Below are 25,383 nucleotides of genomic sequence, written 5' to 3'. Positions count from 1 at the left end.
TGCTGAGCGTCTAGCGAGGCAGTAGTTAGTACCATTTTTGTAAGTCTTTGGTATGACTTGACCGGGGTTCGAACCCACTACCTCCGAGGCGGACGCCTTAACCACTAGGCCATCGGAGCGGTTTACACACACACTACCATCGTAATAACTGTTAGTGTCGATGTCTTGCACTGTTTGACTACTTAACCCCCATCACTATAACCATTTACCGATAGTCTTAATTTCCTTTGCAAGTAGCCCCTGTAGGTAACCTAAGTTATTAATCACATAAAAATAGATTTAAAGACGCAAAAATTGGTTACTCACGTGTTTGCACAATAACGATTCACAAGTCAAAATGAACTCATGATAGCATCAAATCCAAGAGTCATTCATATGTCGAACAAAACAACAAATCCTTTGCTTTGAAAAATGAACTTCTACAAAGAAATCATATGTCAATTTAGATGAAAGATTAAGACTATACCGTGGAATGTTCAAATCTTTAGATCGCCTATCATTGGTAGAAATTTTTGTTCGATATTGACGTAGCTATTACGTTGCAGATGGAGAATTTCCTGCTCTATAAATAGCAAAGTATCAAAGGCATCAACAAGAATTCATACGCTTAAACAGGCTCTAAAACTGACAGGAAATATCTTTCCTAAAAATAACAATAATAAATAAATAAAATTATAAAAGTTTAACGTTATTTTTTTCTGAACTTATCGTTGCTGTATGATTTGGCAATTGACCGTTTATAACACGATAAACTCAGAAAAGAAAACATTAAACTCTGAATACGCAACTTATATCAACCGTACGCGATATTCAAAGTATATCAACAACAGACAAATTATATCATCCGTACGCAATAGTCAGATTATATCAACCGTACGCAATAGACAAATTATTTCAACGGTACGCAATAGTTAGATTATATCAACCGTACGAAATAAACAAATTATTTCAGCCGTACGCAATAGACAAATTATTTCAACCGTACGCAATAGACAAATTATTTCAACCGTACGCAATAGTCAGATTATTTCAACCGTACGCAATAGACAAAGTATTTGTTTTAAAATATGACTTGGGATATTCATTAACTTAGCACAATGAAATACACAAGTCATTGCCTTAAGCTGGAAATGCGCAGAGAGAGAGAGAGAGATTTTATATATTTATTAGTACCCAGTGTTTTAGGAGTTTGTATTAATTTACATCGTTACAGAAAGTATTGAACAGAATTATCGGACAGAAAGCACGGGCCAATAAAAGAGTCTCTGCCATCGAGACTGATTTCAGATTGCTTCCCATAGGAAACTTTCTAATGTTTGAAATGTTTTTTTAAATTATACTATAGACTTTTTTTTAAATATGGTACTATCCGCTGCCTCAGTAGGCGCTCAGCATTAAAAGGTTAGTGTTAGGACTGGTCCGCCTGGTGTCAGGATAATGTGTCTAGGTGGGACACAATGCTACATGTATGTGGCATGTTGCCCCAGTGATAAATATTACTATACACTGCCACACTGCAGACATCGTAGCGATATTACTGAAAAATTGTTAAGGCTATGTTTTAAAAAACCAAATAAATCGCACACACACACACACACACACACACACGCACGCACACACGCACATTCAGTGGAAATGTAACAAAATTCACTCAAGGACGTATTTGATACAGACCACACAATGGATTTATTGACTGTAGGAGCTATGCATAAAACCACAGACTGATTCAGTCAAGGTCTGTTCGATGGAATCAAAACACTTCGAATCAGTGCAGACAATCATCAAGTCCAGCTTTTGTTCGACCTTTATTTGTTGGGTTTCATTGTTTATATCACGTGACGCAGCATACCTATCTGACAAGGAAATCAATATTCATGAGCTGGATCGATGATTTGGAAATGGTTATCATGCATGTAACGCTTGCTCCAAAGAAGGCGACCGCTTAACATAATCTGAAAATTTCTGAAAGAAAGAATCCTGGCCTAAATGCTTTTCAATGTTCAAATAACGCGATTATGCTAACAAATAAGTATGCCCTTGCAAAAATTATGTAAAATATTTTACAAGACTTCTACTCAAAAACTGATGAACAGTGTTAGGCCAAATTTGACGGAAAAGAATCCTGACAAAAGGGCCTTTCATTTCGTATACATGATCCTGATCCAATATTTAATATGGCCATTGTTGCTGAAAAACAGAGACGATTTTTAACCACTTTGCAAAAACTGGTCAACAGACGATATCCAAATTTCACAGCAAGCATTCTGGCATGAATACATAAATGATGCCAATCCGCCCTTCATTGTTAAAATAAAAAACAGAACAACTTTAAAACGTCAGAAACTATCATACTAACCCTGATTTCTCTGCCAACTGAAACTGCCTTTACTCCGTAAGGTAGATACCAACTGAAATTGCACTAACGCCTTTAATTAGATGCCAACTAAAATTGCCTTTACGCCTTTAGGTAGATGCCAACTGAAATTGCCTTTACGCCTTTAGGTAGATGCCAGCTGAAACTGCCTTTACGCCTTTAGGTAGATTCCAATTGAAACTGCCTTTACGTCTTTAGGTAGATGCCAACTGAAACTGCCTTTACGCCTTTAGGTAGATGCCAACTGATATTGTCTTTACTCCTTCATGTAAATGCCAGATAAACTTTCCCTTATGCCTTTAGGTAGATGACAAGTCGGTGGCAGAGAACTATGAGCAATAATATAAAAAATATTTATCTAAAGGTACTTGGTACAGAATTTATGAGAACCTATTATTTCATAGCTGCGTTGTGTCTAGTTTAGGTTAGTGTTCATCAGTATGGCGTGTTTGTATTGACTTCGTCCAAAATAGGTTTTTACGGTTTGTCTTAGAATGTTTTGAATTTGGTAACTAATAATGATACATGTTGGGTAATATCGACTCAAAGACCGTGTATAAATATTGTAATCTATTGGAATGGCCTTATTTTTGTGAGTGATTGCCAGACAACTAAAAACATATTTAAATATAAGTCTAATGTGGATTTATCAGACAGGTCAAACGATCAGAACCATGGTGAGGGTGGAATTGGTGTTCTAAAGTTGGACGAAACAAATGAGAATTTGTTAATTTATGATGTACAATTTTGCAGACAAAAATATTCTCTCAATACACAGACCGAACACTGAACAAGCAGAAATGACTTAAATAATTATATATATATATATATATATATATATATATATATATATATATATATATATATATGTCAGTTACAAGAAGAATGCAGTCTTCGGTAATATGTACAAACGAATTTAAAAAGACAATTTAGCAACGTAGGTGTGGCATTCTTCTTAAAGGATTAGAGACTGAGTTTGAGTATTGAGCTCGGACAATGTGGTTATTTGAGGTAGCTTGTCAATAGCCTCCCATGAGCTGATATTTTTTACGGAGTTTATTTCCGGCTTTACCTCGACCAGATATAACGAGCAACATGTATAGCATATCATTCATTGAAAAATCGCTTTAAGCCGATAAATCAAAGGAAGTTTTGCTAAGATCTTTGAAGAATGAGTGTTCTTGCTTTATCAAATACATTATGAATGCTGGCAAAGTACCAGGGGTGTGAAATGCCTAACAATATGACGTCACTGGCTTTCATTGTTGATTGTTGCCTGTGCTAGTCAGACTAATTCGCACAATAATATTGGATTTAAATAACGGTGTTGTAAATGAGAATAAATTATCGGTTACAAACAGAGAAACATTTCATAAACCTACTTCACGAGAAGACATTAATAATTAACTCGTATACATTACTTAGCAACCAATGTGGGACTGGTTTGCCTTGTGGTTGCATATATATATATATATATATATATATATAAGAATCTACCCCGTATAACATGAAATATATGAGTTAATAAAAATAAGTGTTCAGTCCAGTTATAAAGGTTTAACAAGGAGAGGGATGTGTACGGATGGTCATTCACTCGTTTCCATTCGGTTTAATTCACGCAAGAATAATTAAAACTATTTAAACTAAACCATATGAGTAAAATCTGCAGTTACTGCTGTTATCAAAACTTTCCTTGGTCAGCCCAGTTCTTGTTGGGCATCTTCAGTTTTCGATGAGGAAACTTTACTTAAGTGTTATCCATAACCTTTTGGCAGGATATTTCCGGAACCACCATATTAATTATATGGACAAAGCGGAGCCAGTCTAGAAATGGTTAAAATAAAATGGTTTTGGAGGGACATAATAATAATAATAATAATGAGGACTTTGTATAGCGCCTAATCTTTAAAAGCTCTAAGCGCTTTACAACATTAGACAACACCTATAAGACAAAAAAACACATAATGATATGATTACAAAAACAAACACCATGAAATTAGAAAACATAAAAAACATGCTGAGAATATTTAAGGTAGGAAACATTATTAGGTCTTTAAGTTTGTTCTTGCAGTCGAAATAAGTGAGTTTTGAGAGCACAGAAGAACGCTGTCCATATGACTTTGTTTTCATAGTGGGAATAATGAGTATACGATTGTCAGAAGTGGAGCGTAAGTATCTTGCTGGTGTGTACACATGGGTGAGGTCGGAAAGGTATGTTGGACTAGAGTCCGACAGTGAAACGTAGCACAGAGAACAAATTTTGTGTTTGATTCTGGATCGAATGGATAGCCAGTGTAGGGTACAGAGCAGCGGGGAGGTGTGCTCTGATCGTGGTACTCTAAGTATGATCCGAGCAGCTGTGTTTTGAACTTTTTGATGTTGCTGGAGTAGATATTGAGATGAACCAGACATAATTGAGTTACAATAATCCATTCTTGAAAGTACTAATGAACACACAAGTGTTTTAGTGGCATCAACTGAAAGATATTTGCGAATTGAGCTGACTCGTCTCAGCTCAAGATATGTTGGTGCAATGTGAGAGTACTGTCCAGAGTAACACCTAGGTATCGTACTGACTGTGTGAATTTAATGTTGGTGTTGATGATATTTATTGTTTGAGGTAAAGGATGTGAATGAGAAAGTCTTTGTGTTGTGATCAGAATGGCCTCAGTTTTATCGTCATTCATCTGCAGCTTGTTACATTTCATCCATGATTTCACAGCAGAAATGCACCTCTCTACACCTTGGATTGTAGCATCATCTTAAATTGGGTGGCTAGATTTGTATATTTGGGTGTCATCAGCGTACAATTGGTGAGACACTGAATGATGATCTATGACACTTGAGAGCGACTGAGTGTACAGAATGAAGAGAACAGGTCCAAGAACAGACCCCTCTGGAACACCACAGCATAGATCAACTGGGCTGGAGTGTATTCCATTTGCAGATACAATTTGTGTCCTGTTGACCAAGTAGGACTTGAACCACAGTAAGGCTGTATCATGAATGCCAAATACATGCTGGAGACGGTGAAGTGATATATCATGGTCTAATGTGTCAAATGCTGCAGACAAATCAAGGAGGGTGAGGATGTAATCTTTCCGCTATCCAACGCAGAGAGAATGTCATTAACTACTTTTAGAAGAGTAGTTTCAGTACTGTGGCAAGTGCAATATGCAGTTTGTACATTGCTAAAAAGACTGTTTGAATTCAGATGAGATACAAGATGGGATAGAACAACCTTTTCTAAGATTTTTTGTATGAAAGAGAGATTAGAAACTGGGCGGTAGTTCTTTAATCGTTATGGTCTAGTGTTGGTTTCTTCAGCAGACGCTTTACAATGGCAGTTTCGAAAAATGATGGGAATTCCCCGGATGAGAAAGAGGTATTAATAACATCAGTTATTGAAGGCAATACTGGATATAAGCACTCAAGCAGCAGTGATGTTGGAATTGGATCAAATTCACATGACTTTGGTCCACTCTTCATCAGGATTTTACGTACGAAATCCATAGAGACAGGTTCAAATGCTGCTAATGGTTGCCGCTCAAATTCTGTATCCCAACTGTATGGTGACGACGAGTCAATTGAAAGTGTGGTGTCAAGCATATCTCTAATGGTTTGTACTTTGTCACGGAAGAAATTTGCAAACATGACCGGAAGGTCGACTGGAGAGAAGGTAGTTGGAAGTGGTGTAGATTTGTTCCTTGACATTAGCTGGTTAGTAATCTCGAAGAGCTCTTTGCAGCTGGAACTTTCCATGATCTTAGTAGAGTAGCGGGCTGATTTCGCTGCATGGATTATATTTGTGACATTCTTCTAAGCGGCTTCATAGATTTGCTTATGATAACCAAAAGTAAAATGTTTGTAATAAGACCCTTTTGAGAGATATGCTACTTACAAGTCAAAACAATAAAATCAGTGTTTTCTTGATGAAATTTTATTTTTTCACAGACTTGACCTTATAACACTTATAACTCAGATTAGCACCTTTTTCTCTATGTGTGGAAATGAAAACGCGTATTTCAAAGACAAGCAAATTTAAAAAAAAAACGCACCTTGTTACGTAGCTTTCTCCTCACAGAAGTCTGCATCAATGAATAATGAGAAATAAAGGTTTTCTCACAAGCATTTAGAATACTGTGTATAAATTTTAAGATAATAGGTTAAAGTATTGACTTGGCGAGGGATTTGTATGGATGGAAGGTGAAAACTCGCATTACCTGATACCGAGTTATTTGTGTTCTGTCCAAGGGCATTACGTCATCGCTAGTATTTAACTTGAACGACGAATAACATCATAGCAGAATCAGGAGGCATATTTTGTTTTACGAGCAAACATCAATCCGAAATAGAATACTGTAGTCATATATGGGAAGCTGCAACGTAAATATAATTAATTAAACATCTGTATTTATTAAGACAGAAGCATGTTGAAACTCAGGGTATGATGCACATATTATGACCATGGGAAACAAAGCAACTAAGCAAGAAAACCCAGAGAATACAGCAAGGAAACCGGTTTACGAGGTAAGGACACGTGTGTATCCTTTTATATAAAAATATGTGCTATTTGTTATATTTGTAACTCAGTTTGATCTTCTTAATTCAGGATGACAAAAAAAATTGTTGAATACCAATACAGCTTCAGTGTGTCACTACCAATTACCAAAACATGTGTTGAACAACAATACAATACAGCATGAGTGTGTCACTACCAATTACCAAAACATGTGTTGAACAACAATACAATACAGCATGAGTGTGTCACTACCAATTACCAAAACATGTGTTGAACAACAATACAATACAGCATGAGTGTGTCACTACCCATTACGAAACCAATAGTTGAACAACAATACAGCGTGAGTATGTAATTCCCAATTACCAAAACACTTGTTGAACAAAAACAGAGCGCGAGTATGTCATTCCCAATTACCAAAACACTTGTTGAACAATAACAATACAGCGTGAGTGTGTCACTACGAATTACCAAAACAATAGCTGAACATCAATGCAGCGTATGTCATTCCCAATTACGAAAACACTTGTTGAACAACAATACAGCGTGAGTATGTCATTCCCAATTACCAAAAACACTTGTTGAACAACAATACAGCGTGAGTGTGTCACTACGAATTACCAAAACAATAGTTGAACATTAATACAGCGTGAGTATGTCACTACCAATTACCAAAATAATAGCTGAACAACAGTACAGCGTGAGTGTAAAACAAACTGTTATCAAAGCAATAGTTGAACAACAATACAGTGTGAGTATATCATTCCCAATTACCAAAACACTTGTTGAACAACAACACAGTGTGAGTGTGTCGCTACAAATTAACAAAACAATAGTTGAACAACAACACAGCGTGAGTGTGTTACAGCCTATTACCAAAACAATAGTTGAACAATAATACAGGTGAGTGTAAAACAACCTGTTATCAAAGCAATAGTTGAACAACAATACAGCGCGAGTGTGTCACAACATGTTACCAAAGCGATACTTGAACAACAATACAGCGTGAATGTGTCGCAACCTATTACCAAACGACAGTTGAACAATAATATAGCGTCAATGTGTCACAGCCTGTTATCAATACAAATACAATAGTTGAATAACAATACAACATGAATGCGTTACTACCTGCTACCAAAACAGTAGCTGAACTATTTATTACCAAAACCGTTAGCTGAACACCAATACTGCGTGAGTGTCTCACTACCTATCACCATCTGAAGGAGTTTTGTAGATGCTAGCAGATGATCTGAACCAAGTCACAAACCACGAAGTTACGGTCATGAGGTTTTAACAATTTCACTCTTTTGAAGCTGTAGATATATTTTTGCATGTTTGAACTACGCCGTAGATCAAATGAAGAACTAAATGTAAAATAATAATAATAATAATAATAATGATACTCACACTGTGTTGATTTTCAGGGGCTTTTAAGGGAATTTGCCCAGATTGTTCAAGTTACATCATGTCCAGGTATGCCGAGTTATTTCTTTCTTTGTCTTTTCTTTCTTTCAATGACACTATGTTCTGAATATGCAGTACAGATTATATGGTATAAATTACCAAGTGCATGATACCACGATTTATCGGAAATGGATGCAATATTTACAACATGCATTTACCATTTATCGGTGATTGTTGACTGGTTAAAACTGATTAAAACAGCTAATAACGTTGACCTTTGCACCATTTTAGATAATGTGAGATAAAATAGGAACGCGTTGAAACCCAAAGCGTGATTAGATTATATGTCTTGGCGTGTTTCTGGCACTTAATTTGTGATAAGATTATGTCTTGGCGTGTTTCTGGCACTCAATGTGTGATAAGATTATGTCTTGGACTGTTTATGGCACTCAATGTGTGATAAGATTATGTCTTGGAGTGTTTCTGGCACTCAGTGTGTGATAAGATTATATGTCTTGGAGTGTTTATGGCACTCAATGTGTGATAAGATTATGTCTTGGAGTGTTTATGGCACTCAATGTGTGATTTAGAAGATTATGTCTTGGAGTGTTTATGGCACCCAATGTGTGATAAAATTATGTCTTGGAGTGTTTATGGCACTCAATGTGTGATAAGATTATGTCTTGGAGTGTTTATGGCACTCAGTGAGTGATAAGATTATGTCTTGGAGTGTTTATGGCACTCAATGTGTGATAAGATTATGTCTTTGAGTGTTTATGGCACTCAGTGTGTGATTAGATTATATGTCTTATCGTCTTTATGACACATTTGCGTTTTGTGCAGAAACAAAGGTGATATAAGCACTTGCAGTTGAACAGACTTTAAGACTTAACAAATAGATAAAGAATAAGAACCAGTATTTGTATAATTCGAATGTCAATGGATAAGCACTTTATGCATAAACCAGTAAACATATACGCACAATAAAATACCAGAGAGCACAAATTACGAAAACTATGCGTAGAACATCTCCTTTAATTACGTTATAAGAATTCTGAGATCTATGTCAATTATCCAGTTTGTTTGTTTATTTTGTTTTGTTTTTGTCTTTTGGGGGGGATTTGGGGGCTCCAAAGATATTTAAAGGTAGTTTGTTATGTCTATACGGGAAAGCTTCTTCATCCTATGCATAGACAATTTAAACGATTGTCAGCATTGACCAGATGGTCCAAGGAAAAGGATATCACGGACAACAAAGCTCATTTCATTATATCATATAGTCAGTACGCTTTACGTACAGTGTTTGCGGTTTATTATATATGATACATTATTGTTTTAGCATTATCACTTAATATAAATCTGATTGGTCTAACGAAGCCCAAGAAAATCTTCCTTGCAGCACTTTTTGGAACATTTATTTTAATATTATTTAAAAAAAATTGGCGACCATATTTAGAACCTGAGCAAACTCGCATGACTTTTGCTTTTTTAAACCGAACATTTTGGGGGAACCGAGAAAGTCCATAACGCTGTCCAACAAAGAGTATACCGAATCTGTGTACATAAATATAAAAGAAATTAAAATTAAATATAATAGGAGAAATGATCTTAAAATCCACACTATTGAAAGTATTTCGACAGAAGTAAACTTGACACAGACATAGCCTATTCTGATTAGTTTCAAAACGAATTTTCATGTTGGTCTACCTGAAATTTAGAGTCACATTGTGAATGAAAGCACATTGCAGCAACTGTTTCAGTTGGTCTCGATTGGATGGATTGGGTGGTGGTTGTGTGGGTTTCACTCAGTTCTGCTGGTTGTGCACTTGATTTATTAGCTGTGTCAACTCCACACGAAGTACATGCGATTTGAGTAGGAAGGGATGCGTGTTAACTAAGCTGCATGTGTGTTTCTGTTCTGTCTTTGAATGTTTGGAATCATAATGTAGGGAAAATATGAACTCTTTCAATTGAAATTATCGAAAGTTCATTTCATTTGAGCGCAGTAAGTAGAATGTTACTGCAGTTGGAAATGTAGTCGAAATTACAGTACAATTTCTAGGAGGGTAATACAGATTTAGAACCCATGACATAGCTCATATAATTCGGATTTGCAGAACTAACTTAGAAAGTACAATTTGCTATTCTTATCTACCAGCTGAAAAAGACATGCTAATGCCTAGTCAGTTGCATTCTCTTTATTGATACATCAGCTATGATATAACCTGTATGGCGTCTATCGTTATCCTAAATCCGAAATATTGTATATAAAAATATTTTAAAAAACGCAGAAAATTGCAAAGCAAGTGGTGTAAGACAGTCCTTTCACCAGCGGAAATACGTATTCTTCGTCATCTTGGCTTATTGGCTCTGAGGACCTTACTTTTCAACCAAAACCTTCAGTTGCAATTTTTTCCTCGAATTTAGTGCTTTGACATAAAATGGTACGTCTCTAAGAGATATGCGACAGCCATTGGCCTCAATATGGTTTTTTCTGCTATTTTTATAGACCCTAGAGAGCACTGGTCATAGTCTGAACCATTCTATTTACGAAAAGTTACGAACATTTATCCTAAATATCTGTTTAAATGATCAGAATGGTATTTTCAATACTGCGTTTCTCACGTTGGTTATGGACATTGCGAACATCGTATTCACTCGTTTGCTTCTTTAAAAGTTTAATGTGTGACCCATTAAATTCGTCCACATTTTTCACTTTATCATCACTACTTTCAAATAGACGAAACAGCTTCTTTATTTTATCCACAAACAATTCTGATAAACTAAAATCTACAGCGTCTACTTCATGAGTGTACATGTTTTGTTTACAAAGTAGTTCCTAATATACTATAATATTTTAGACGTATGTGTTCAGTATCTTTAAATACTGCAAGATTTTCACAATGTCAAGTTAACTGAGAAAAAATCTGTATTATTATTATTATTATATATATATATATATATATATATATATATATATATATATATATATATATATATATATATATATATATATATATATATATATATATGACCTGTATTTGATGGCTTTAAATGATTTTGCAAATATTCCACATGTTAATACTGCTTTGGATGCATGGTACAAACTTTTTATCAATGTATTAGGCAATTATGCTCCTTGTAAAACCATGCGTGTTAAACGTGAGATTCAACCGAAATAGATGACCAAAGAGATAAAAAAAAAGCAGGACACAAACGAGATAAGTTTCATGGAATAAAGGACTCGGAAAACAATCAAAAGTGACTAAATATAGCAAGCAGTCTAAAATGTAAAGCTAAGAAAAACTATTACAGTCAAGCTACCAATGGCAATGCTACCACTACAAACACATTATGGTAGTATCTATAAGATTTTAGCCACTCCACATGCAAATCATATGCCTAGCCAAATTAGACCACAATGGAGACAACTAAAAGTGTACGTGAAATAGCAGACATATAATGAATGTAACAGGCTTCTGGTGTTCGTGAGACTATATATAACCCTAGAACGCCATCTTTTAAAAAGTTTTAAAACATGTCGCACTTTTTTGCCTACTTTGCGTGTTTTTCTTTAAACTCCAGAACGAAACATTCCCCAATTTGGAAAGTGATTTGTTTGGCTGTTGTGGTGACACTACGTCACTTCTATGTTGCGATGATGTCATGTTTCATGTGAGCATGGACGGTTTCAGTGACTGATTAAAGCACGCCTCTAACTTTTCAAATGATGTTTAATTGACATTATTTTAAACTTGCAATATAAATGAGAAATTTCTTTGCATTTTCGCCTCTACAAGGTTTGATTAAAGCGCCTCTTATCGGTTACAGTGAACAAGCCAGTCTAGTTGAACGAGACTTTAGTACAAATCACACAGTTCGTGTATGCACGTTTACTCATTTTAAATTAAATATAAATTGTTCTTTTAAATTTTAACACTGTTTATCTTTAACCAAAGTCTATCCAATCCTGATTAATGAATACTGTGCGATTTAACTGTCATCAAGAAACTTCCAGACGAAAATTATCGATCCCTATGGTCTTTTACTATGGTGGCCATGTGCTATACATGGGTCAAGAAAAGGGCACATTGAGTGGAATCGTCACAATATTGGGTAGTACGAATTTGTTTATCAATATGCCAAGCCTCTTCCACTGTGACATCACATCGCGCGACTTTCAGTCCGCATTGTACTTGATCACACCTTTAGGTTCATTTCGTCCAAAAATGTCTACGTACTTTACCATTGATTTTGCCGAATGCACTTCATAGGGGCGTTTAAATAGTGACCTTCTAAAAGAATGTGGACGTATAAGAATCCAAATGAAGTGAATACTTGCCAGTTAAAGGTATGTAGAATCAAATTCTAAAAAATGACAGCCATTACTGAAATAGTCGGTGTTGAATGCCTACATGACCTGTGTGGCTTAAACTTAGTTAGAACTACGTCTTTGTTGGTCAAATTTTCACATAGCATTTCGAATATGTTTAGGCAACAACAGTCGGGATGCCCTCGTCTCTTTCAGACGCGAGTCGAGCTACTTAAGTGTTACGTAGAGACTGGAAGTCAATAATAGATATACTTCCTAAATTTGTAAGTCTTTATCGGACGATTGTCCGGTTCGGCGTGCAAAAAATATATCCTCATTGAAAGACTGGCATTGAAAAGACATTTGACCATTGAATAAATGTTTGCTCTTTCGATTTGTATTGGTTTTGTTTATCCTGAAACTTTTTAGTGAAAGCAATTGAGAAAATTATTCAGTTCCAGTAACCTTAAACTATTGTATACATTGATATTGGTCATTAATTCGTGGTGAAGTCAATAAATAGTTATGACATAGTAATAACCACGGTTTGAAAGAAGTCCAAAAATAGCTACTACTTACATCTGAGGGTTTTATCTAGTACGTGACGGAAATGGCCATGGATGTTACCATTTAGATAACACGTGACGTAATGTCGATGAAATCATTTAGGTGGCGCTCTGTATTTTATTATTTTGCAGATGGTTAAAAAAAAATTAAGAAAGAGAATTTCCCCCCTTTTCCTAGCTGATTATACTGGCTATTCAAAATAGACATTGGCCTTACTTCACATGTGCATCTATATAATAAAATATTCTAGCTCCGCTTGTTCATTTTCACTTCCTGAACTAAAGACATAAATTGTAAATAAAAATAGCCGAAAACTTTTTTTACGTTTTGTGTATTTGGTAATTCATTCATTGCACTTTCAGAAGCTGATATTGTCGTCTCTGCAAAATTTGTTTTCCCTGATTTAATAACTGATATAGATAGTGTACTTCAGATTGTTTCGGGCTGGTCGTAAAAACACACGGGGTCAGTCATTCTGGTTAGTTGTGTGCTTAGATCATGTACAATTTCCACAAGTAAAATTCTAAAGGAATGTCAACCACAGTACATGAAGTCACATAGAGGTATGCCAACATTCTCTCTATTGTGCATGTTCCAGATGCAACAACTTGACATTAAACCTGTCACTCTCTCATAAGTACATAATATCTGTAGAGCGTGCCCACAAAGAACGTAGAAATTGTGCTAAATCTTGACCAGAGGTGTTGTCCAATATAGCGATTGTAGATTTAATGCTTCTTGTAACTGGATATTTACATTTTCGGATCTGCAATAATTTGTGTTGGATAACTTTCTGTCAGTTTGGAGAGCAGCATTTGTCGAAATTCTTTTTGTAAGAGTTGCGAGTCTATTTACTCATATAAGCTGAGATTTCAACTACGCTTGTCCTGGGGTGGGGTAGAAGATCTATATCGCGTGGTGGCACCAATGTTTCCCGTGTACTACTTTTAGTTCATTCGGATACCGATTGGAAAGATTCCAGAAGGCGGGGCAAGAAAAACTGCCGCGGTCGTAGTTAATCAATGAGAATCCTGCGCAAGAATTTCACGTGCTTGTTTGGAATAATCAGAGTCACATAAAGTGATGTGTAAACGTGTTGCTTATAAAATATAATAAAGATTATCAGAAGCGCACATTAAACACAGATTTTACCAAAACGGATATGATTAATGAGAAAGGATGAAAATAATTAAGTATGGTTAATTTTTCATTCGCTAAATTCTTTCCCACCAATTACAGATTTATTCAGTTATAGACTCACTCTTCGTCCGATCTTGGATAAAATCATTGGGAATGAGATTCACATTGTCCGTCTGAACGTCGACCGAGACCAACTTTTTGAAACGGCGATAGCGTTCTACAAGAATCCGCCCAATGTCCACCAGAAACTTATGATCACCTTTCAGGTATATTTTTGTCTCTTCTATTTTCGAGAAGTTTAGATCAAAAGTTCCATACTCAAGTAACTCATGACAATCTACCTTTTGGAAATAATTTTATGAGACATACCGCAAATGAAAACATGAGCACAGTTTGTTGTCTTTCTCGTATTAATGTGTCTTGATAAGTTATCGTAACTTTGTGCTGCAATCTTGATGAAACGATTAAAAGAGCGACCTACACCAAAAACGAATGAGGCTACATGCAATCTGCTTCTGTCCGTTTTTAAATTGCTTAAACAGAATTGGTAACATTCTTCTTTGATCATTGATTGTTCGGGTTGGATAATAATCCCAAATATGTGATCAAAGATGTAACTATAGTTGATGTAAATAAGCTATAACAAAAAAACGTTTTATTATTTCTGTTATAATTATGTGTATGCACTATGTTTTAGTTATAAATACAACATATCCAGACAGCATCAGTCATCCAATGTAATCACGAATTCGTTACTTGGAAAGCTGGGCTAGGTAAGACTGCACGTGTTTTATTTGTTCGTTTGTTTGTTTATGTTTGTTTTGTTTTGTATTTTGCATTTTTTTTGTGGTGTTTTTAAATAGTCAACTAGGAAACAATGATGGCAGATAGCATCCATGTTTGAACTGCTAGGTGTGTTGTAGTTGCACTATGCACGCAATGAAGTTTCTAGTGGTCACGCTGCTTACCTAGACAACCCATATAACTGTAAGAAATTGTTTTTGATTTTTGGATCGCATGGCTTCCTGAAGTCGACGAAAAAGGCAACCTTAGTTTGTTGCCCGTATAATACGGATGGGAGACTATGAAGCTAAATAAATGTTTATTACCTTTCAGTCCAACAAGGTGGACGAAATGGGGCTGGATGGATCGGGGCTTCGAAGGGAGTTTTATTCGCTATTTTTCAAAGAGGCATTGAAAATGGAACTATTTGTTGGACACAGAAGAAGAAGAGTTCCGTCAAATTCAATGGATTTTGTAAACACTGGTACATTTGAGGCCTTCGGAAGGGCAATCGTATCGTCGGTACTCAATGGAGACTGCGGTTTTCCCTATTTAGCCCCCTGTGTCTTCTGTTATCTGACAGGAGTTCAATTCATTTCTCATTTGGACGTAGAGGATGTGCCAGACCCCGGGATACAAAGTTTGATCAAAAAGGTTGGTTTAAAAGAAACAAATTGGGTTTCAGAATACATGTAGATGCATAAAAGAAGAAAATATGAGCAGTTCAATGCTTTAAATTTTATAGAGATGTCAGCATGCGTCATTTTTATGCAACAGAAGTTATTAGATGATCCCAACATCTGCTCGAGTATTTCGTTTTAACTTTTTGAGTGCGTTCATTTCTGTCATTGCTAGTTTTCGTAGACTTAGAAAAACATGTAAGGTTTGAAATTCCAGTTACTAAGACGTACGAGATGCTTTTGTTTTCTGAATTGTGTAGAGGTGTGGTAACTCATTTGGTAGAGCATCTTGTAAACCACGAGTAGCTGGTTAAATCCCCGCTCAGGTCAGCTCGAGTCGGCTGCCTCTGTATCACCTTGATAAAGGCGTTGGTCTGCCATTTCCTCTGCAAGATATTGACAGTGGTTCCCAAACTATTTTGTCCGCGACCATAAAAATAAAGTTTTTCTGAGCCTCATCAAACCGTTTCCAAATTTTTCCACCCTCAAAAATAAAAATCCTGATAACCCTCCAAGAACGTCCTCGCGACCCTAATTTGGGTCGCGACAGGTCTTTGGGAACCACTGATATAGACAATAACGTGTTCAAGGTGTAGTCGAAAGCCTCCCCAAACTTCACAAGGTCCTGTTTGTTTTTTAAACCGATTACTTCTGTTTAGGCATTATGGGATTGCGAACCACGATTTATTTACTTCCGAAATTGAAGATATTCACAACAAGCATAACTTCGCACCTCAGAAAATAAAGATTTGACAACGGAACTGCTCCACTAACCATTGTCAGTTTTAACCTTTTCAGAAACACATGGTAACACACTTTTTTCGACAGAATTGTGCTTAGTTTAAAATTACTTCCAAGAGATATTTTAGATTGTCTTCAATAAGTCATCACAATTTACAAAGTAATGGGGACACGTGGATAGAACTAATTTGTTAATCTTAACATACGGACGTGGCCTCAGAGTTGGTGGGCGTAGGGATATTATCCAAAATTGGACAGTAAGTCGTTAGATAGCAGAGTCACTTATTTAGCGACTATGGCTCAGAATGAACCCGACCAACTTGTGAACCAGACAAGCTAAAGAGAAATAACTCAAGCAAAATTCAGATTGACATGAGAGGCGGCTTTGGAAAGTTAGCTCTCTTGGAACACTGACCGCTGTTTACATACAATTTGCATTTTGTTAAAATTAAAAAATAACAATAATTAATTTTTTTTAAATCACAAACAAACCAAAAATAACATCCTGTAGAATCCACGTACTAATATTCAAGCCGTTACTTTGTCCTTTTCTTACTTTTGAAGCCGGGTTGTGACGCTGTGGCAAAGAAAGAAAAAAAAAAAATACAAAAATACCATAGGCTAAATAATCTCTTCAGAATTCCATATTCACATTTTTAAAGACAAAATTCCTATATGTTATTTATAGTTTCCAGATTTTTTCGTCCCCTTTGATACTTTTTAAAACACCGATGCTTGCGTTGTTTTACTACTCTTCTCAGTTACACATCAGCAGGCTCTATCAATTAATATATAGGACATTTCGCTCGGGCTAAATCGTTTCTACCGTGTCTAAATTTATTTTGACGTGCAAAAGTAAACATTTGTTTGAAAATGTAATCAAAATATTTTTTATTGCAAGAAAGCTTTTTCCTTCTGTTCTGAAGAAAAACAGTTAAATCTGTAACAGCCTGACACCTGATTCTGATTAAAAACCACCCATCACTGACAGATTTTATACCGTTGCTTGATAACATATATATTTTTTTTAATTGGCTGTCATCTGATTACACGATCAGGGCGTATTCGTCCATCTCTTTCGTAAGAAGAAGTTTTACCCTATTTTAATACAGATAATTGCTCAAAATAAGAAAATTTACCTTTGAGATGAAACTATATCCAGACCTTACTTCTTGTAATTTTCAGCTTCGGTGAGAATACCTCTCATTTCTATTGCAGATTATGGAAGTCAAGGACAATGATCAGCTGACAAGAGCGATCAATAGGCATCCAAGTGCCCATGCAATTGACTATATTGGTTGGCCAGCATCACGTGCAATTACGGTCTATGTCTGTCCGTCTGTTTGTCTCAGTTATGCATGTCAGAATGTTCGTGTTCTCTCTGATCTATTTTAGATATTTGTTACCGTTTATTTTTTCGTAATGCCGGACATTTTTCACTATCAAAAATGACCGTATTTTCCCGGTAAATGGATGTGGAACTAGTTAACGTGTAAAATTTTATACATTTTTGTTACATTCTAAATATTTGACGAATAATATTTTCCATTAACATCCATGCTATTACAAAATATTTATTGAAACAATCCCCCCATGTACTTAAACTCCCTGTATTTAAACAATTGAAGTACAAGTCGACGGGGCTAATTACTAGTCTCTTTTTCAAAGTCGGGTTGATGTCAACAAAGACAGCGATACCAGTCTGAAGTGAGAAATAAGCTATGCATGGGGTTAGACCACTCATTATTTTACAATATATTGTCTACATGCAGAATTCAGACCAACGTTTCAATAATACTACCATTTCTAGGGGGGACGGCACCATTATAGTACATTAACACATGCTACAAATTATCAGCTGTTACCCTCTAATGTTTTTTGAATGACCATTGACCAAAGCCTATTTGGGTCATGAGTCCTTTTCGACGTCGATGAAAATGTAGTTCTTGACTATGTCATACTTCATTTACTCGTGCATTTCAGACACACTGCTTTCACAAACACAATATAAAGTATCTACAAATAAAGAACGATTATTCTGAATCAATCCATGGTGAAAATCATTCCCTGTCATAAATATTTAACAGTGAAAGGCACTCCCAAACAACACCTCTAATTTAGATTGACTGGGGCTCCAAACTCAACCGGAAACATTTTAATGTGGTCAAACCCACATTCATTGTGTTAAAATCAAGAAATTTACTCAGTCATGTCATTCATATGGCTTGTAATTAATGTAAGACATCTTCACATAGTATACCATACAGAACAGGTTGCAATATATGCATGATACGGCGACCCTTTGCGTATATTTTTAAGTGAATTTTCCGCCGTTCGATTTTTAGACATATCAATATGCATATATACATTTCATTTGTCCGTATATTGAAGAGGGGAAAAAATGAATAAAAAAAACCAGTCTCTTGATCCTAAAAGTGTCATCTTTTGATTGAACGTTTATGAGACAGCTAGCACTTATACTGGCCTTCGAATTTGCTCGCGAGTTTAGCGGGAAGATCCCATAGGGTATAAAGTAAAAATCAGATGGACCACCAAAGCGTAATGAAACGGCCAAGGCGTATTTATTTATTTATTTATTTATTTATTTATTTTCACCAGATGAATACCAGGGACATGCTGATTCAACAGTTGCTGCATTGGGAATTGATTGACAAGCGTAAATCATCCTTGGACAATCTGAAAAAAGGTCTAAATCACATGGGCTTCCTGAAGGCAACAAAAGACAACCCTAATTTGTTGCCCTTACTCGTCCACACGGCTGATTACAGCATTAGTGCTAAGTACGTGCAGACCAGGTTGAACAGAGCCTTGGATAAACTGGAGGCAAAAGATGACCAGCAGAATAAGGCCAAGCTGTTCTTCACAGAATTTCTGAAGACAGTGACGGGTAGGTTTAGACAGTTTTAAAATGTTGTTGGCCCTAACATGTACACAGAAAGACAGATGCATACTTATAGACAAACATTTTAAGCATATACAGATAGAAAAAAGCTAGAACACATGTTATACATACATACGTACATACACACATGAATGCATACACACGCCAACACAACAAGTTGTTAATTGATAAACTGAAATATCTTTAGAACCTTGATAAAATTGAAGTAAACTATTAAATTCCATCCGAACTGTTTAAAATGAGTGAAATAAAGCAGTAAATTCAATAAGAAATGTTTCACATGAAACAAATCCAGGTGAAATATAACAAGTTAATTTAGGGTCTATATCTTTGATAGACGCTGTAGTGTTTCAGCTATTTAATTGATCTATATCAGGGGTGCACAACCTTTTTCGGCCAAGGGTTAGATTGCATTTTCCAAGACCACTAGAGGCCCGCAAACACTAATTTCTTTAATATAATAACTGTTCACGAGCCAGGTTTATGTGTTGTTTTAAAATGCCCAGAAGGCCGGACAGATTACTTTCGCGGGCTTGGGTTTGTCCACCCTGATCTATCTGCATTTATATAACTGAATGTGGCAGATGATTTTGGTTTGGGATTAATATTCCAACGCTCGAGCCAGCTATTGTCCGTAGGACCAGAGATCTTCTTTGTCCAAACCGGTTTCGACCAAGAACAAATTACATCTACTAGATAGAGCGCCAGTTCAATGAAGGTCGCAATTCTAGTCATGGGGCAGTTACATTCGGTTTGGTTTTTCATGGCACGGCAACACAAGTAGGTTCTCTAGTGACGATGCAATTGGAGCACAGCATCTTGCCAAAGGACGCACAATGATCACCGACCCAGGTTAATCAGATGGTAGGATTCGAACCTGCACCATATAAGTCAGTAGTCAAGCACACTATAACACTATACATTAAGCTATAGCAGCTCCTGTCTCCATTAGTCGCCCCCCTCTCTCCTCTCTCTCTCTCTCTCTCTCTCTCTCTCTCTCTCTATATATATATATATATATATATATATATATATATATATATATATATACCGTAAGAAGCGACTAATGGAGCTCCTGAGCTGATGTGGCTTAATGTATAGTGTGCTCGACTATTGACTTATATGGTGCAGGCTCGAATCGTACCATCTGATCAGCCTGGGTCAGTGATTATTCTGCTTCCTTTGACAAAACACATTGCTCTAATTACATCGTCACTAGAGAATCTACTTGTGTTGCCGTGCCATGAACAACCAAACCAAATTTAAATGCCTCCTAACTAGAATTGCGACCTGATAAAACTGGCGCTCTTTCTAGTAGATGTAATTTGTGTGTGTGTGAGAGAGAGAGAGCGTATTTTACATACATTATCTGCAGGGTTGGTGAGTGTGAAACAGTTAACATTAAGTTCCATGCCGAGGAGCACAACGGCGGTGTAATAACGCACTGCATAGAATCTACTCCCAGTCATATAGTAATAAAATCTACCACACAATAAATATATGCATTTTTTTTTCAGACCAGGAGGCCTGTTGGCTCTACGAGTTCATAACTGGATCTCTAGATCCCACTCTAGAAGAGGAAGACATACAACTTGAGTTCAACACGTACAAGCGAACCCAGAGCCTACCCGAGAGTAGGACGTGCACAACAAAACTGTGGATTCCCCTCGGCAACAAAACACTGCCAGATTTCAAGAATTCATTCCGATCGGCGCTTGAAAATGGCAGATGTGGATTTGGTTTAGATTGAAAAAAAGCTTGATTGTTGTTGTTATTGTTCTTTTCCTTGTTTGAAATTATTTCCAGATTGAAAGATGTTTTGGATTCTGGGCATAATTAGTGTATGGGTGGGGATTCTGGAACACTCGAGCACTGTCATGGTGAGTGTACAAAACAAAAAGTAATTAAAAATCAGACTGAACACCTAAGATGACTTTAAAATACTGATGACGTGACACAAGAACTCGCATATACTCACTACAGAAAAGGTGACTATATTCTGAGTGACATACCAGAAAAGGTGACTATATTCTGAGTGACATACTCGTACTGCACGAGAAACTACTATGTACATATCATGAGTGGTCCAACAATGAAGGCTGGTGCAGCTATGTTGATAGTGATGTTCGTGGCCTTTCATTCAATGCAACTAAGGCACTTGGAAATGTTCATGTATACAGCACCGGCCTTAGCAAACACGGTCCCGATTTGGATCATTTTGGCGAGTCCCCCTGTGAGCACTGCATTTGCAAATAAACTTTTAAACAAGTTTTATATGATATTGAACTTAAAATTGCCCGATTGGGCCAAATCGGTTCAATCGGACGAAGGCCGGCCCTGCATTTACAACGAGGCTTATTTTGTTCACACATCAAAAGAATTATGCCAGACTTAATTTAATCAGCTCCGCGAAACTTAGTTTATGTGGCGGATAAATCCTGAAATATTAGAGTTTGTAAGAGCTTAAAATAAAGGTTAAAAGGTGATATACAGTTTTCTATTTCTTGTTTTTGGTATTTTAAATCCATTGTTGTTGTCTATACCATCAAGTAGGTGCAGTAGATGATCGAATCGCTTTTAAATAGGTTTCACGATTTTTTTTATAGATATGCCTCACCGCCATTTATACCCCTACGTTTAATGTTTTCTTTCTTCTTAATATGTAAAAAAAAAAATCGTACCTAAACGATGATAGTGTATTAACATTTTTAGGATTTTAGAGTAAGTATTCCAAGGAACACCATAATTTTTGTCTGATTTTCATATATTTCTGCCCTTTTCAACCTCGAAAAGGCTTGACACTAAATATAATGTAAGATTTATAGTTAAGCCATTAATATTGTCCATTTGACGGATACCATTCCAGTACATTTCTTTTCCAACAGACTAGATCTTCATACGTCATTGGTATTTATTTGATTTGTAGCACGAAGCGAGCAGTATCCCAAAAATAGCTACTACTCTATAATTAAAGGTGAGCTGTGCTGCTAAGGTGCAACGCGTGGTTATGCTGCTAACATTTACTAAAGACGTTATGAATATCTGCAAGGTACACCGAATATGCAAATGTTAGGCTGATGTGTTACGCTATTTAGTAAGATATGCAAAATGCAATATGTGTGGGGTTGATAAATAAATAATACGTAGCCTCAATGCAGCACAGAGCCACTTGGTTTACTTGCTAAACATTCCTGGTTTTATGAGCTAAGCCTTGATATTTCTTGTCTAGTGTTCGCTTGATTTAATGAACGCTTTTTATAGGTGATACTTCTTAAATTTTGTTTGATCTCATACTTCATTATAACTTTTCTGACTTTTTCTCATCATTGAATGAATAACATTTACAGCTCAATCCAGGCCTGTTTTGTTGATGTACCTTTTAATTAAGTGTTACATAAACTAACAATTTTCTTATTCACTTGAGGAATTTTATATAAATGTATAAGTTTTCCACGTCACAGTCGCTTGTAGCAAATAAACGTAATCTTCTTCATGTCATCATAAATTTGATTATTTCAGCACAGATTCATTAAGAATCTTTATCTGTCATTAGTAGTTTTATATTATCGCCTTTTATTTTATTAACTGTTGCTGTTAAACTCATACATTAGCATTTAAGATAATTCAGTTACTTTAAAATCATACGTATGTCTATGACTTATATGATTTGTGTGTGTGTGTGTGTGTCTATATATATATATATATATATATATATATATATATATATATATATATATATATATATATATATATATATGTGTGTGTGTGTGTGTGTGTGTGTGTGCGTGCGTGCGTGCGTGCGTGCGTGCGTGCGTGTGTGTGTATGTGAATATTTAATTTATGTTTGTATCGATTTATGCATAAAGTTTTATTGGGTGGAAGAACGGATGACAAAAATGACAAAAGTAGAAAATAGGAATACGAAAATACTACATGCGATATATGCGTATACAACTTTTCTCTTTGTGGATTTTTCTCTCCCCCAACCCCATTATGTTAAAAAAAAACTCTGACACTGTTATACTAGCTATGGTTTATTCTTGTAATGTTGTATCCACTACTAAAGATATATCATATACCATAATATCTCATATTTATATTTGCTCCTAATTGTAAACAGTGAAAAGGACCCCAACCTTGGCACCTTACAGTGTATCTGTTAATTGTTAATTTTTTGAAAAATGTTTTCATTTTTAACATATTTTCACAGTTTATGTGCTTTTGTTTACGGCATACATCGCTGTTCATCAATTTAAAGAAGTCCTTCTCAAAACTGTAATTGACATTTTGTTGAAGCCATTTATTTAGCTCTGTGTCGGTCTTTAACTGTCATGTGTGCTGTTATCAGTTTAATTCCTAACTTGATTAATAATTTCAGGATTTCAGGTTTCTTGAATGTGTCACACAGTTTGCTTTTCACTGTACACAGCAGCTGCTGAGGAACCTATGTTTTTTTTATTTTGCTCTCTTCAATAAATTGTTTTTGCAGGCGAGATAAATCATAACAGGTTGGCCGTAATCATGCAGATCTAGGAAACTCTGTATCTTCTTCCACTTTGCAATCAGTATTGCTATTATTCTGGTATTTCGAGAAGATTTTCTTCTATCCATTTCATTTCTTATTCATTTCCTCATCAGGACTCTTATACAGATAATGGTTCCCACATTGCACTGTCGTAGAAATTATTAACGATGAATAATGATTTCAGCTTTGTTTTATTGTACTGTCTTTCAGACTTTATTTCGTACAGAATTCGTAATTTACCTTTGCATTTGTGTTAATGATAATGGAAATGCCTACATACAGTCCAATTTTAATTATCATTTACACATCAAGATCAGTTAGTAATTCAAATTCTTTTACATATATCGTTAAAACTTGCATCATGTGCTCAACCAAATGAGTTGTAGAAATGTGCAGGATCAAAGTTTTAGTGTTTCGTACACAACATTAATATCCGTCTTGTTTCATGTGAAAGAATACATCTTTATCGTAATGACAATCATCGTCAGGAATGTTTGATTCTGAATAGAACGTAAACATTGAAGGTAATGTCATTTCAGCAAAAACTTTACAACTTTTCATTTATCATAGGTGTAAATGTCTTCTCAAAGACATTATACCCCAATATTTTCAAAATGCTTGCTTGTCCACCTAAATTTTGTGACATTCAATTTCTTTGCTAACTGTTCAAGAGTTTCACGCATGAGACGAAATCTATCTATGAATATAATCGTTAGTTTTACATATATGTATTTCCTTTTCTTTAAAACCTTTTCAACAACAAAGTTCTTCTGAATAAAAGTATCCAAACAAGTGGTGAAGGAATAAAAGGATGAATTTCCCAAATTTATAATTTTCGTTGCAATTCTTATGAGCAGGATCTGTAGCGAATGTAGTCAAATGATAACTGCCTCTACCTTTGATTTCTGTTATTTCTTCTTGTGCGAATATATTTTAAAAGTGTGGATATTTCTAATGTGTTTATCAAAGGCTTTGTATTATCTGGTCTCTGCTGATCGAACACTACTGGTAAAAAATCATGAATGAATTCTGTGAATTCGGTTTCTCAGAAAACTGTTATTGTTACCTTTATTGTCACAACATTGAAAATCCTGACACCATATCGTGTCTTCCTGTATTTTGTTAGTCTAACTTTGTTGCTGTTTTCAGAATATATATTTTCGCCTGTTTACACTAAAAGCATATTCAATATCGCAGTAAACAACATTTTCAATTACCAAAACTTTTCAAAATGTCAATAAATTTTGTTGTGTAAAAAATTTGTCAGTGTCTTTTCCATATCTCTCTAGGAAACTAAATGTTTTGAATGTTCTTTAACAATCTAAAGGATGTCAGCTTGAACCAGATTTAAAAGAAAACAACACAGAGATTTGTTGTTACCGTCTGTAAATTAATATGAATAAACGTAATCA

The 25,383-nt window shown here is 35.6% G+C and overlaps 1 protein-coding gene across 2 annotated transcripts in view; it reads left to right on the top strand.

Moving 5' to 3' along the window:
• The window catches only part of LOC149806929 (G2/M phase-specific E3 ubiquitin-protein ligase-like), a 27,555-nt gene extending 2,172 nt beyond the window's left edge, over nt 1-25,383 (top strand). The window contains exons 2-8 of one of the 2 annotated variants that reach the window (XM_089959836.1): nt 6,797-6,904; nt 8,321-8,369; nt 14,419-14,585; nt 15,436-15,756; nt 17,742-17,846; nt 19,143-19,431; nt 20,964-25,383. In XM_089959836.1, coding sequence (XP_089815962.1) covers nt 6,836-6,904; nt 8,321-8,369; nt 14,419-14,585; nt 15,436-15,756; nt 17,742-17,846; nt 19,143-19,431; nt 20,964-21,196 — 1,233 coding nt within the window. In that variant the 5' untranslated portion in view covers nt 6,797-6,835 and the 3' untranslated portion in view covers nt 21,197-25,383. The remainder of the gene's footprint in view (nt 1-6,796; nt 6,905-8,320; nt 8,370-14,418; nt 14,586-15,435; nt 15,757-17,741; nt 17,847-19,142; nt 19,432-20,963) is intronic. The other variant, XM_089959842.1, reaches the window with a different exon arrangement.

The sequence above is a fragment of the Sinohyriopsis cumingii genome, chromosome 1 (assembly GCF_028554795.1).
Source record: "Sinohyriopsis cumingii isolate HCF-2022 chromosome 1, ASM2855479v2, whole genome shotgun sequence".
NCBI lineage: Eukaryota > Metazoa > Mollusca > Bivalvia > Unionida > Unionidae > Sinohyriopsis > Sinohyriopsis cumingii.
This window is presented reverse-complemented; position numbering and strand designations above follow the sequence as displayed.